Source organism: Leptonotus elevatus, chromosome 2, assembly GCF_054856555.1.
Source record: "Leptonotus elevatus isolate MCC_2025b chromosome 2, RoL_Lele_1.0, whole genome shotgun sequence".
NCBI lineage: Eukaryota > Metazoa > Chordata > Actinopteri > Syngnathiformes > Syngnathidae > Leptonotus > Leptonotus elevatus.
This window is the reverse complement of record NC_141240.1, coordinates 31,774,454-31,786,665: the sequence shown is the minus strand read 5'-3', so window position 1 is coordinate 31,786,665 and position 12,212 is coordinate 31,774,454. Positions and strand designations below refer to the sequence as shown.

The 12,212-nt window shown below is 41.0% G+C and overlaps 2 protein-coding genes across 3 annotated transcripts; one reads left to right on the top strand and one right to left on the bottom strand.

Annotated features, from left to right (window-relative positions):
• The first annotated feature begins 2,251 nt into the window (after nt 1-2,251).
• LOC147179625 (transcription factor 15-like) lies at nt 2,252-4,787 on the top strand. The gene is made up of 2 exons (XM_086069511.1): nt 2,252-2,926; nt 4,266-4,787. Exons 1-2 carry the CDS (start codon nt 2,435-2,437, stop codon nt 4,299-4,301), a joined length of 528 nt encoding a protein of 175 aa, XP_085925637.1. The 5' UTR covers nt 2,252-2,434; the 3' UTR covers nt 4,302-4,787.
• Nucleotides 4,788-4,944: 157 nt separating this feature from the next.
• bzw1a (basic leucine zipper and W2 domains 1a) lies at nt 4,945-12,023 on the bottom strand. 2 transcript variants are annotated; one of them, XM_086069509.1, is made up of 12 exons: nt 11,903-12,023; nt 11,229-11,301; nt 10,981-11,157; nt 10,804-10,898; nt 9,794-9,859; nt 9,473-9,608; nt 9,289-9,398; nt 9,049-9,219; nt 8,821-8,967; nt 8,604-8,742; nt 6,680-6,802; nt 4,945-5,608 (listed from the first exon to the last, which is right to left on the bottom strand). In XM_086069509.1, exons 2-12 carry the CDS (start codon nt 11,290-11,292, stop codon nt 5,577-5,579), a joined length of 1,260 nt encoding a protein of 419 aa, XP_085925635.1. In that variant the 5' UTR covers nt 11,293-11,301; nt 11,903-12,023; the 3' UTR covers nt 4,945-5,576. The 2 variants fall into 2 exon arrangements, with proteins under 2 accessions (XP_085925635.1, XP_085925636.1); XM_086069510.1 differs by lacking the exon at nt 11,903-12,023 and adding an exon at nt 11,707-11,786.
• Between the last annotated feature and the right edge of the window lie 189 nt (nt 12,024-12,212).

Below are 12,212 nucleotides of genomic sequence, written 5' to 3'. Positions count from 1 at the left end.
TTCCAAATTGTATCACTTTAATTGACAGCACAGCAAATTGAATACCCTTGTGTTGCAACCAACCTTGAAGATCCTTCCAAAAACTCTGAATTGTATAACAAAAGAGAAAAAAAGATGTTAAAAGTCTTCGTTTTCAATTCCACAGAACACACACATCCCCATTCCAATTTTGAATTAATATTTTAGATATTCCTTAGTTGGGTACATTTTGTTCAAAAAAATTAATTGTATGTCCTTCATCTTGAATGGGATCGGAAAAGATTCTACAACAACAACTGCACTGCCACCCTCTGTCTGGAGAAGGGATAGGCTACTTGATCCATTGAGCCATTAAAAAGTTCATATTTTGTCCAGAATCAATAACTTCATTATTTATCATGTACATGTTTCCACATCTGTTGTGCTGAGGAAGCAACGACCAATGGCTCACATAATTTCTGGGTTTGGTCAGCCAACTGAGCCATGATTGGTCTTCTTTTTTTTTTTTCAAACAGACAAACATGGTCTCCCAGGCGTGGAAGCGAATCCACGCCAACCTGCAACGAAGGCAAGTGACGGTTCCACTCCGCCATCTGCTGCTCAAAAGTTTGTGAACCTCTTGAGCAATTTTGACTTTCCAATTGTTTCAACCTGATTTTGTTGTGCAATCTGAACCATTACATTTTATATGAAATAACAGGTGTAGGTTTAGCATTTCAATGCATTGTTCTTGTTTTTTAAATCAATTTTGTAGTCAAAACTAAATTAAAAAGAGTTTTTGATCAATTCATGTACCGGTATAGGTGCAAAAGTAAGTGAACCCTGAGCTACATTGCTTAAAACAAGCAGTCAAGCAGGATCAGGTAAGACAAATTGGTAACTAAACTAACTACCGAAATGGACCAATGAAATGAGAGGTTTAGCAAAGAAATTGTGCATCACTGACAAAACCACGTCACTTTAGTCTACTCAGGTGAACCCATACGGGTCAGTCATGCTGAGAGGAAGAGAAATCTCAGGGGCCCTCAGGAAGTGGGAAGTGACAGCACATCTGTCTTGGCAAAGCTATAAAGTCATCTAAAAAATTAAAGAAAGAGTTAAGAGCTTCATCATTCCACTGTGAAGCAGATCATCTGCAACGACAGAACACTAAAAATGACTACAATCCAGCCTAGAAGTGGACGACCTTCTAAAAATATCAGCAAGAACCACAAGAACATTGGATCATGCAACATGACAATAATCCAAAGCATTCCCGCAATACAACCAAGGAATGTCTAAAGAACAACAAGATTCATGTTTTGGATGTGCCCAGTCAAAATCCTGATTTAAATGATTTCAAAATACTGTGGAGGGACCGGAAGCGGGCAGTTTATGCTAGACACTTTTGTTCAAGAATGAATGACAATATTATCATTTTTTTTATTCAAGTACATTATTTTCAATGTCAGCATTGTAAATTTGGATATGACTAAACATTTAATAAGGTTATTTTAATATGTTATGCAAAAAGTCTGAACATGCCTGCAGGGTTCACAAACTTTTGAGCAGCACTGTATATAAGTATTGCCCCACCATGTCAGTGCCTGTTGGGTTCACCCTGGTGGACGAGTGGGCCGCTTTCTTCTGCCTTCCCTTTTTGGAGTCCTTGGAAGGGGGTGCTGGAGAACAGTGCTGTAGACTCCATTGTTTTACTGGGGGGACTTCAGTGCTCACGTGCGGGCATGGTGAGACCTGGAAGGGCGTGGTTTTGGAGAAACTATAAGGTAAGCCGCAACCTCCCCACCCTTAATCCATGACGAGAACCCGAGCGGTGTTCAGTTAATGGAACAGTAGGGTTAGATCTGTCAACTGATGACCACCTGTTGGCCCTGATGGTGGGATGAAATACTGGTCCGGCCTGGCGGATTATTGTGAACGTAGAACAGATTCCAATTGGCATAGGACCAGTGTTAGCTGTTATTAGGGCACTGACCGGGAATCGAACCCTGTCTCCATATAAGGTAGCAGTATGTACCACATAGGCCTCTCAGTGCCTCGTTTGACAAAAGTGGAATATAAAGCAGCTATACAAAGAACACGTATAGGTGATATTGATAGGATTTTCAGTTACGTTTCTTATGTCTTCTTAATTTATATCTGATGTTACTTCCCACCACGAGAGCACAACTTAAACCCGCTTCTTCCAGCAAAGCAGAAACAGGTGTCCCCCCCACACACCCCCACCCCCACACACCCCCACCCCCTCCTCTTCCTGCACGCTCCACCTGTCTTCCCTTCTCCGACGTGGGCTGGCGACCCAGAAAGCAGCCGTCATTCAGCAGAAATGCTATGCTGATCCGGAGCGGACCCCTCAGTCACCGGATCAGGAGCAGCTGCTCGGGCCACTCGGTGCTATTTTCACCCCTGAGGATAAAGTGATGCGCACGCCGCGTTCACACGTCAGGCTGCCACGATGAAGTCTGCCAACAGCGAGCGCGCCGACGGCTTCGCGTCCGACCCAGAGGACCAGGACAGCGAGAGCGACGGATCGGACGGGAAGTCAACCGGTGGTTGTAGCCCACGTCGCGATAAGGAGCCGGAACCGACCAGGCGGAGGAGAAGGCGGAGACGCGGCAGAGAGGCGCGTCTACCTGGCGCGAGTAAACAGAGGCAGGCGGCCAACGCGAGGGAGCGTGACAGGACGCACAGCGTCAACACGGCCTTCACCACCCTGCGCACGCTCATCCCGACGGAGCCTGCCGACCGGAAGCTCTCCAAGGTGGAGACGCTGCGTCTGGCGTGCAGCTACATCTCACACCTCGCCAACGTGTTGGTGCTGGGGGAGGAAAGCCGCGACGTGCAGCCGTGCCTCCGCCACCAGGCCGGCGTGCACGGACCCGCGCAGCGGAGCGCGCCGCCGCTGCGGGCGATCTGCACCTTTTGTCTGAGCAACCAGAGGAAGCAGGTCAGTGATGTGGTTGGGTGTACTGTGGGCCAACTAGGATCATGCCCCAAGGGGGGGGGGGGGGGGGGGGGAAGCTCGCACTGTTCTTTAATACAAAAAACAACACTATTCTAAAACGTATTCCTAAATAAAGATACAAAGTTCATTGTGAAATATGTCTAAGTACAAAAGTGATTATGAATGTCAACTGTCAAAACCCGTCAGAGTAGAATTTTTTTGCAACTCAACTCTATTTATACAGTAGACCCCCGTTATTCGCGGGGCATATATATAGGGACAATGACCAGTCAGGGAGAAGTGAAAATCCGCGAACAGTTGAAGACCTATTATGAGATATTATAAATATATCCCAAAACATTGTTTTTTTCTCGCTCCATTGATCCTTGAATTTAGCTTAAATATATCGCAGCTTCAATGAGCGTTTTATATATTTTTTAAAAAACGGGGGTTTGCTCATCCCCCAAATATCAAATATGAAAAAAAAAGTTTTACAAAATATCTACAAATATGGGAATTCACGGGTGCCAATTAACCAAGAACATGCAGGGAGACTATAAGCACTAAACAAAATTAAAATGTATTTTTTTTTTTTAATTAAACAAGATCTCCCTTTACATTAGCATTTATCATACAGGAAGTGTAGTTTTATTCCTTTTGGTGCATTTGGTGAAGGTGATAGTGGACGACCATTATGAAGGCGCCGGAATCAGATAAAATGGCACAAAATGGTAGCTTTAAGGATGGCACTAAACACATGCAGTAGGCCTAATTCTGCAACAGTTGTCAACAAATTATTTTAAATAAGGTCACGGATGGGGAATATTTAGCCTCTTGTATTATGGGTTGTGTTCTTTCTCGCTCTTATCCCTTATTCACAAAACCTTGCCTTCCTTCTCTCGTTATATATATTTTGTTAAGTTATGCAATCATCCACACAGGCTGAATATTTTTTTTTTAATCAAGCCTATACAAGTAAAAAAGTAGATGTTTTCAAATATATGGAATGCAAAAAAGTTGTCAGAAATACTCAAGTATAGATACCTGCAAAAAGTACACCAACAGTGTCCGGACTTTTCTCATGCCCACGTTTGTTTGTTTTTAACATAATTACATGAATCTCAACACTGGTCTCTCCCAATGACCAAGATATTGCAGCCAGCCGAACACAAACATCTGAAAATAAAGTTCCATTAATGTTCCAAATCATACATTTTACTAGAGTGCTCAAGTAAATGTTTCATCTTGCAGTAGACATTAACTGATTATTTCAACATGTGACTTCAGTTCTGTTGCTTTGCACTTTATTATAAATGACTTTGTTTTTTTTTTGTCTCTGCAGCTCAGAGACAGCGGGAAGCGTTCAACTAAAGTGTAAAGCCTCAGATCCACATGGAGCCGTCATGCAAGTTTACATTTGTACATATTTAAATATATTTATTCTTAGCTTAAAAGTTAGAGAGTAAAAAAAATCACTACTGGAAAGCACTTTCTGATCCCATCGTTTGCGCCTGTCAACCAACCTGTGTTTTGGTTGAGCTGCAACCTGAGCCCATGTGTAAGGTTACACTATTTTGGTCCCACCAACCCCCTCAGTAGGTACTGCTGCAGAAGTCTAACTTAATCAAATGTTTATTTTTGCACAATTCACATCACTTTTGTGTGCCGATGCACAAGGAAGGCTCTTTCATACAAAGTGCATGAAAATTGTGCATATTTAGAACACAAATGTATAATCCGCCTAAGAAATGTTGCACTACCTCAAACATGTTTACCTCAACATCAAATGTGTAACATTACTGTATTGTGTGGCTTGATACCTTTGCACATCAAATCATTTTCTGCAAAATAAATATTTTTGTATCATAAACAAGTGTCATCATTCAGCTAGTGTCTTGCACAGAAAATGAGCAAAAACATGCTGCATGCTAAATTGCAGGAAAAACCTGGATTTCCTTACATCAGTGGTGTGGTGTGCATCTGTGCTGAATGCTTCTTTGGTCAACTAAAAACAAATGCGATAATTTCATAAGCTTTATTTCATAAAAAAAAGTCAATTGGTTTACATCAGATTAAAGAAAGTAGAAACCAATAATCTGATTGCTGGCGAGGCAATATATGGGGCGTGTCTTTCAATGGACTAACCAGTGTGACCACAACACACGGGACAAAATACAAAAGGCAGGCGGAGTTTGAGTGAGAAGAGCCAAAATCATCTGGGCCAAGTTTAAGCTTTAGGGGCAGAAAATAAATGAAAACAAAAGACAAGAAAAAAAAGAAAAAAAGAACTTTGGCAAAAATTTGTCAGTTGGCCTCACAGTCTTGTGGTAAATTGTTGTGAACTCAGAGTGACAACCGAAGCAAGCAGAAGCCACAAGATCACACGGAATGTTTGCTGTCCAAATTAGAGGGCACTACAAGAGTGATAACTGAAGAGGACAACACACCAGTTACAAAGGAGGACCTAGCCCTTAAAAAAATAAAATAAAATAGTTCTAAAATAACATGTGCAGGTTGTGAGGGTGAGAACTATAGGAAGTAGAAAAGTCAGAAGGGCATTGAGATTTTACCTATCCCTTTTCTACTCATTTAAAAAAAAAAAAAAAAAAAGTGGGGGTTAGCGTGGGGTTTCATCTCAGGATGTCTAAGATTTTCAGTCCGCTTCCTCTTCATCCGATTCAGATTCTGCAGGGGGAGGAAAATAAATCAAGTTTTGAATGACTTGACCGCAACCATAACCAATGTCCAAAGGGACCTGCACAACTCATACGGATTTTTTTTAGGTTGATACAAAAAAAATTGGCAGAAAAAAATAAATAAAAACTCGGCCTAGTGATCAGTAAAATAAAAAGAAAAAGTAATAAATACTTATTTTAGTTCTTTATAAATCCCGGATTTATGAAGTTTATGCCACAGGTGTAAACTCTTGAATATTTTGGAATTATGTTTCGATCTGCTTCAGGAGCCGAGATATCAATTATTTAGTAGGCATTGAAACAGATTGTTGAATTTCCAAACAACCCATAGGTTTTAGTCAAGTATGTTTTGGCAGGCACTTTAGGCCTTAATGGGTTAAAATGATATGAAATAAATGGCAATTAGCTTTTTTCTATTTGTATAGAACACACAATTAAATGTATTACAACAAATAAAATGAAACAAAATCGAGTGGCCAGAAAATTCCCAATAAAACTATGTGATTGTAAAACTTATTTTCAAGGATTACCGTGAAATGCAAATAAATAAATTCAATTGAATACAAAAGTGCTTTAAGTAACATTTAGGGGTATACCATTTCACCAGTTGTAGTCTAAAAAAAAATATATATATATATATATATATATATATATATATATTTTTTTTTTTTTTTACTTTTAACAAATATAAAGGTTTGTGTATAACAATCAATACAAATAAGACAATCATTCAAGATAAAGATTAAAGGTAATAAATAAAAAATAAGTGACATCCGGCCGGGTTATTTCCGCCACATGAATTGCAATTTGCAACGCGCTCACCAATGCATTGCTTGTGAAAATAAAGCTGCAATTCAATAACTAGACTGAAGTGATACACGTACACACAGCGACAAAGTTTTGAGAGTACACAGACGCTTAAGGAATCAAAGTTATTATACAATTACCAGCATAATAATTAATTAGATAAGTGTCCGTGTCCAGAAAATGAAAACAATCTGCAAATATTTCCCATTTGGACTTGTCTGCATTCATTTTGAGTGCCACTTTACTTTCTCACCTTCTTCTGCATTCTTCAACCATTCCACGAACTTTTTCATTTGCTCGAGGAAGACACTCTTCCCCTTGGCGAGGTGGGCCTCGGAGTACCACTTCAGGATGGCCTCTTCACTCAATACATCCGCTGAGGAAAAGGTGCAAAAATCAATTGGGGGCAATAAGAGGACATTAAGGTCTCTACACACAGAGCGCTGACACAGAACTAGACTAAGGCCCCCCAACCACAAAAATATACCCTTGGAAAACAACACTTTGAGACGCTACAAATTATTGAACCGCAGACAAAATAAAAGGCATCATAGTGCAATTGTCAAAGAAAAATTTGACTGCCACAGCTACTGTAGCCATATGCTAATAATAAAAAGAGGAAACCAATGAGAATAAAGGAGAGTGTGTTTGCACGACAGCCTCGTTTCAATGACTGCACTCCTGCAGCAGAAACTCAACATTTCACTTTTAAGTCACAAGTATATATTGTATTTGGTCACAAATTTAGTTTACCAACTCTTTGTCAGTCCCTACATGGTCTGTTATATTTACAAATTATCTACCAATCTTATGTGTTGCAAAAAGCACTTTTTTTTTGTACTCTATTGGAACTTCAACTGTGAGAAATGTTAACGCCACCTCTAGATGCTGCGGGAAAATGTCTGGGTGTTTTTGTTTGTTTTTAGCCAATGGGTGACAGTTGGTTAGTTAGATACATTTGAGTAGGCCTGTCTTGTGAAAAATCGATAGCCGTAATGCTTTGTTGCAGAAAGAAGCTCATCAGCAACGGAGGTTTGCATGCATTAATTTCCGCCTCCGAGACTGCACAGTCAGCTCATGGTTTTTGTATTGCATCACGAGTAGAGTAAGCCCCATACTGATGGTAACAACTGTCAGCAGAGACGTACTATTCTAATCAATTACAGCATACCAATTAAATTAGCTGATTTTCAGCAAAATAAAATCGTGTTTGAACATGATTTTTTGGGGGCAGTTGCTACAAAACAGACAGATTAATATAAGGTATCAATAACTAAAGTAATGTGGCATTTTGATTTCTCACATAGTTTAGTAGGGGGATGCAATGATTCTGCTGGACTAACAATATGAAATTATAAATATTCTACAATTAAGTATTACTTTGTAAAAAAAGAACAAAAAGGGAAAAAAACTATTGTAAATTAGGGATAGAGGCGCTGATATTGGGCATTTTGACGAATATCGGTATCGGCCTTTAAAAATAAATAATCTGATGGCCGCTATAAAGTAAATCTAAAATCATTTTAATCTCGGGGGACTACTTATTCAAATTTTTAGTTAGCTTTATAAGAGAGGCTTGCTGACCCTGGGAACCTTTTGTTAAACATTAAAAAAATTTTTTTAAAGCTTACGATTTCAGGTATTTTTAACTTTTGGAAAAATAAATATTTACTGTAGAAAACTATGGTATTTACTTGTTTAAGTCACCAATTGACTTTTTTTTTTTTTAGACGTACTGATAACCTTGGGAAATCCCTGAACATTTTGTTAGGAATTTAAAAGGATGTCTATTGTCTGATACAAAAATTAAAAGTCATTTTGAAAAGTTGTTCAGTAAACATTCTTGAGGACATTACAACTAAGAATAGAAAATATGAATATCGTCTCACGGCCTCATTGACTAATCGACATCAGAATCGGCCATGAAAAAAACATAGTCTATTTCTACTGTAAATACAGTATTGTGATTGCTTGGCGGTGGCTGTCGGATTTCGCTTGGTACCTTGAAATGTCATTTATCAAACTAAGATGCAGCATGGAACTTTCAGCTGCGAAATATTTTATTTTCCAATCACAACAAATCTAGTTGCAGGTGGTCGTCATTTCATGAAATCTAGTTTCAGAGCCACACGCACTTCGTAACAGTTGCAGTTATGTGGTGTGTGCATGTCGCAGACCTTTATAGAGGAGCACCACGATCTTCTGAAAGGCCTTCATGAAGTGGATGTTATCGTAGCAGTACTCTTGGATCTTCAGCAGCAGGCTGAGCTCAGAAAGACCCTGGGAGGTGAAGGACTTCAGCAGAGGGCTGTATTGCTGTCGAGAAGAGTGTCACTTCACATCACCTCTGATGAACCAGCGCAAAATCATAAACGGACACGGGGAGTGACAAACCTTCAAGTGTTTGATGGCTTGTTCGGTCACCAGCTCTTCCTTTTTATTCCACTCCACAGAGCTCATCACACAAGTCCAGATGATGCTGATCATTGCCTGCTCTGAGAGGTTGGCCTTTTTCATCTCCTCCCTGGTGAAAGCAATGATCTGTGGTGGCAGGAGACCATCGTTAAACCCTGATCCGGCGCAACAACCAGTAAGTCGTCTCTCCCGGGTCGGTTGCCTTGCCTCTTTGAGTGGGTCTCCGCGAGACATCTGCTCCTGGAGCTCCTTCTGCAGCTCTTTGCGGGCACCGATGGATTGCTGGTTGCGGGCGAAGTCGGACAGCTCCTTCAGCCCGGCGTCAGTGAAGTACTTAGAAAAATGCTCACAGCTCCGCTTGTTGGCAGGAAAAAGTTCCTTTGGGAAAGAGGCACCAGCGTCAGCAAAGGCAAGAAGAAAAGAACACTTCCTCACAAAATATCGTACCATCAGTCTGTTGTCCATGCCCACTTTGCGGAGACTGCCAGCTACAGAGTTGATGTCTTTCTCATTGATCCAAGACTTGAACAACTTGACGGCAAAGGCTGCAGACACGCCTGAACAGAAGAGTGCGGCGGTTACAAGGACACGTCCACGCACAAGTGCTCAGCATGGCACACCGGCCCCTTACCCTCTTTGACAAGGTTTTCGTTAAAGAGGCTGTTGAGGATGGAGGCTGATATGTTGCCATTGGCCAGAAGAATGCCAGTCAGCATGGCCAGCTTGTTGCGCTCAGACTCAGTGAACCCTTTCAGAAACAGCAGCAACTATGCAGAATCACACAATAAAATGATGGTTACATGAAAATAGACACTTTGCCAATGTGTAGGCTGTTGTCTTAACAAAATGTTGCACCGGAAGGTGCGAAACAATCACGCTCATTTGTCCAACCCATACCACGCACCCTTTACATACATCCACTACCAACTCAGCCTTTATAAAATGTGCTCACCTTCTTGATTTCCTCCTCAAAACCCTTCTCCAGGTACTTGTAACGCCTGATCAGCTTGTTAAAAACCTGCGGGGGAACGTTTTGGAGAACATTTATAGTAAGCGCTCAACGGAGACGGGTAAAGTTGCGGGAATTTATAGTTGGAAAATTTCCATAGCAAATAACGATAATAAACCAGGAATTCTCAAAATGGAAGGTTAGTGCTACATAGTGAATTTAAACCCTGTCAGTTATGCACTGTTGCTTTGTTGATTATTTGATTTGTGTTGCAAGCAAAAATCTGAGAAACAAGCTCCAGATGCTGCTGCTGCTTAAGTGAAAAGAATAGAGCAGTTAAGGTTCTGTAATGCCATCTCATGTCAGCAAGAACAGCTATCCATTTTGTTTGTATTTAAGTTTTGAATATCTTGAAAAGCACTCTCAATTACCACGGAAAGTATCCAATATGGAATTACTGTGTCAATTCTCAGTCATTCAGGTAACGGCATTCGACAAAAAGAGCGGCCATTAAAAGCGGTTCTCCACAAGTCAGGTGAATGATCTGTTGTTATGCGGGATAGACATTCACCAGCCACGCCTGCCAACAAAAGCAACCCTATTGTGATCACCCCCTAGGGCAGGGATAGACAAATTCGGTCCTAGAGAGCCGCAGTCCTGCATGTTTTTGAGGTCTCCCTCCTCACACACAGCTGAGAGGCTCCTGCACAACGTAATGATGAGCTGATGATTTGAAACACCTGGGTTTGGAGGCAGGAGACACCGAAAACATGCAGGCTCTCTAGGACCAAACTTGCCTATTCCTGCCCTAGGGGACACACCCACCAGAGACTAATATGGAGATTCTACACTAAACATTTAATTGATTAAAAGATGAAGCATCTTCAACAACAACAAAAAAAAAAATCACACCATAACTTCTTCATTATAATAAAATAATCTTAAATGCAACATGGAGCTAAATAAAAACGCCCACTCCTACTTGCAGGTTCATATTCAAACTTCCTGCCTACCTGAGCATATGCTTGCATTGTCTCCAGGTCTTCTTGTGCCGTAAAGAGACAAAACTCAGTGCGGGTCATGTCGTCAGACAGAGTCCCACCTGGCGCTGCATGACAACACAAATATGATTAAGAAAACAGATCTCAGTTTTAAAAAAGGATTGTTCAGAGCACGTCCACAAAATATACCCAGCATTCCACCAGCCACCAGGATGTCAAAGAGTGTCTCAGCATAGCGGCGGTAGTCAAGCTTGGCGCCAGAGGCATCAAGGAACTTCGCAACCGCCTCCAAGTCACTGCCAGTTTGGTTCAAGCCTTGTACGATACTTTCTTGAAACTGAGTAGGGTCAAACCTCTCCTTTTCATCTGCGGAGGGAGTGCGCACTTGTTAGAAAGCAGAACGACCCAAGTGATACGCATGCAGAAGTTTCACCAACCTCTTTTCCTAGTTTTGAAACGCTGGCCTGTAAGCGTTGGCTTTTGCTGCTTTTGATTATTCATAAAAGACACCTTTAAAAAAGATGACACCAGGTTTAAGAGGGTTGCAAACGTGAAGTCAAACGATTTGGTTTCCGGGTGCAATTACGGTACTTGAATTGTGTAAAACCATAGTTAAATATTAACAGCTAAGGCATTACACGGAGCTATAACTGTGTCGGGCGAAATAAGCTAAATGCTTCTTACACGATTGAAATTAAATTTACCTGGCTAATGGCTTTAGCTGTTAGCCTTAGCTCCCTTAGGGCCTCACCATGCGCTGAGCTAGCACAGGTTAGCTGGGCCCTCGAACGAGCTCGTTAATCTACACTACTAAACAGACGGCCGACGGAATTTATATGGCGAGATTTATTTGCAAGTGCATTTTTCACGTGAAAAATGTAGGCGTAGTGTCATCTAACAATCTTTACAACGTACCAGGCAAGTAGAGAAAATCCGTAAATTGGGCTAATTTAGCGTAACGAGCCACCGAACGTCGCCCATGACGGCAACACTAAACGTGTAACTACGATTATATTTAATTTTTTACGCCATCGAATCACATGCCTTGTCGTCTTTAATGAAGTGATGACGTGTGACATCAAACAAAGTCAACGCACACGCGTGTACTCACCGAAATGAATGCAGATAAAAAACGGTTATGAACCAGAGAAGTCGAACGGAGTGTCGCGAATGTGAGAACTCCAAACAAAAGACCTTCCCGTCAGGACTTCCGCAGGCTCCACCCTCTGCGCATGCGCTTTTAACAGTCACTTCCGCTTCGGACAAAATGTTTTATTATTGTTTATTTTGAATACTGTGCAAAACAAAATATCAGATTACGTTTGATGGTTGAGAGGAAAATAATCACTGTCTTTGAATTAAAGGATTAAAACAAAAAACAAAACGAAGAAACTACTGTGGTATTAGTACAGTACGATTAT

Excerpts from the sequence above, each read along its gene's own strand:
- LOC147179625 (XM_086069511.1), top strand. The coding sequence starts at position 2,435 with ATGAAGTCTGCCAACAGCGAGCGCGCCGACGGCTTCGCGTCCGACCCA. Across the intron at positions 2,927-4,265 it reads TGAGCAACCAGAGGAAGCAG|CTCAGAGACAGCGGGAAGCG; the intron begins GTCAGTGATGTG and ends TTGTCTCTGCAG.
- bzw1a (XM_086069509.1), bottom strand. The coding sequence starts at position 11,292 with ATGAATAATCAAAAGCAGCAAAAGCCAACGCTTACAGGCCAGCGTTTC. Across the intron at positions 9,609-9,793 it reads TTGAGGAGGAAATCAAGAAG|TTGCTGCTGTTTCTGAAAGG; the intron begins GTGAGCACATTT and ends GATTCTGCATAG. Across the intron at positions 6,803-8,603 it reads CGTGGTGCTCCTCTATAAAG|CGGATGTATTGAGTGAAGAG; the intron begins GTCTGCGACATG and ends CCTTTTCCTCAG.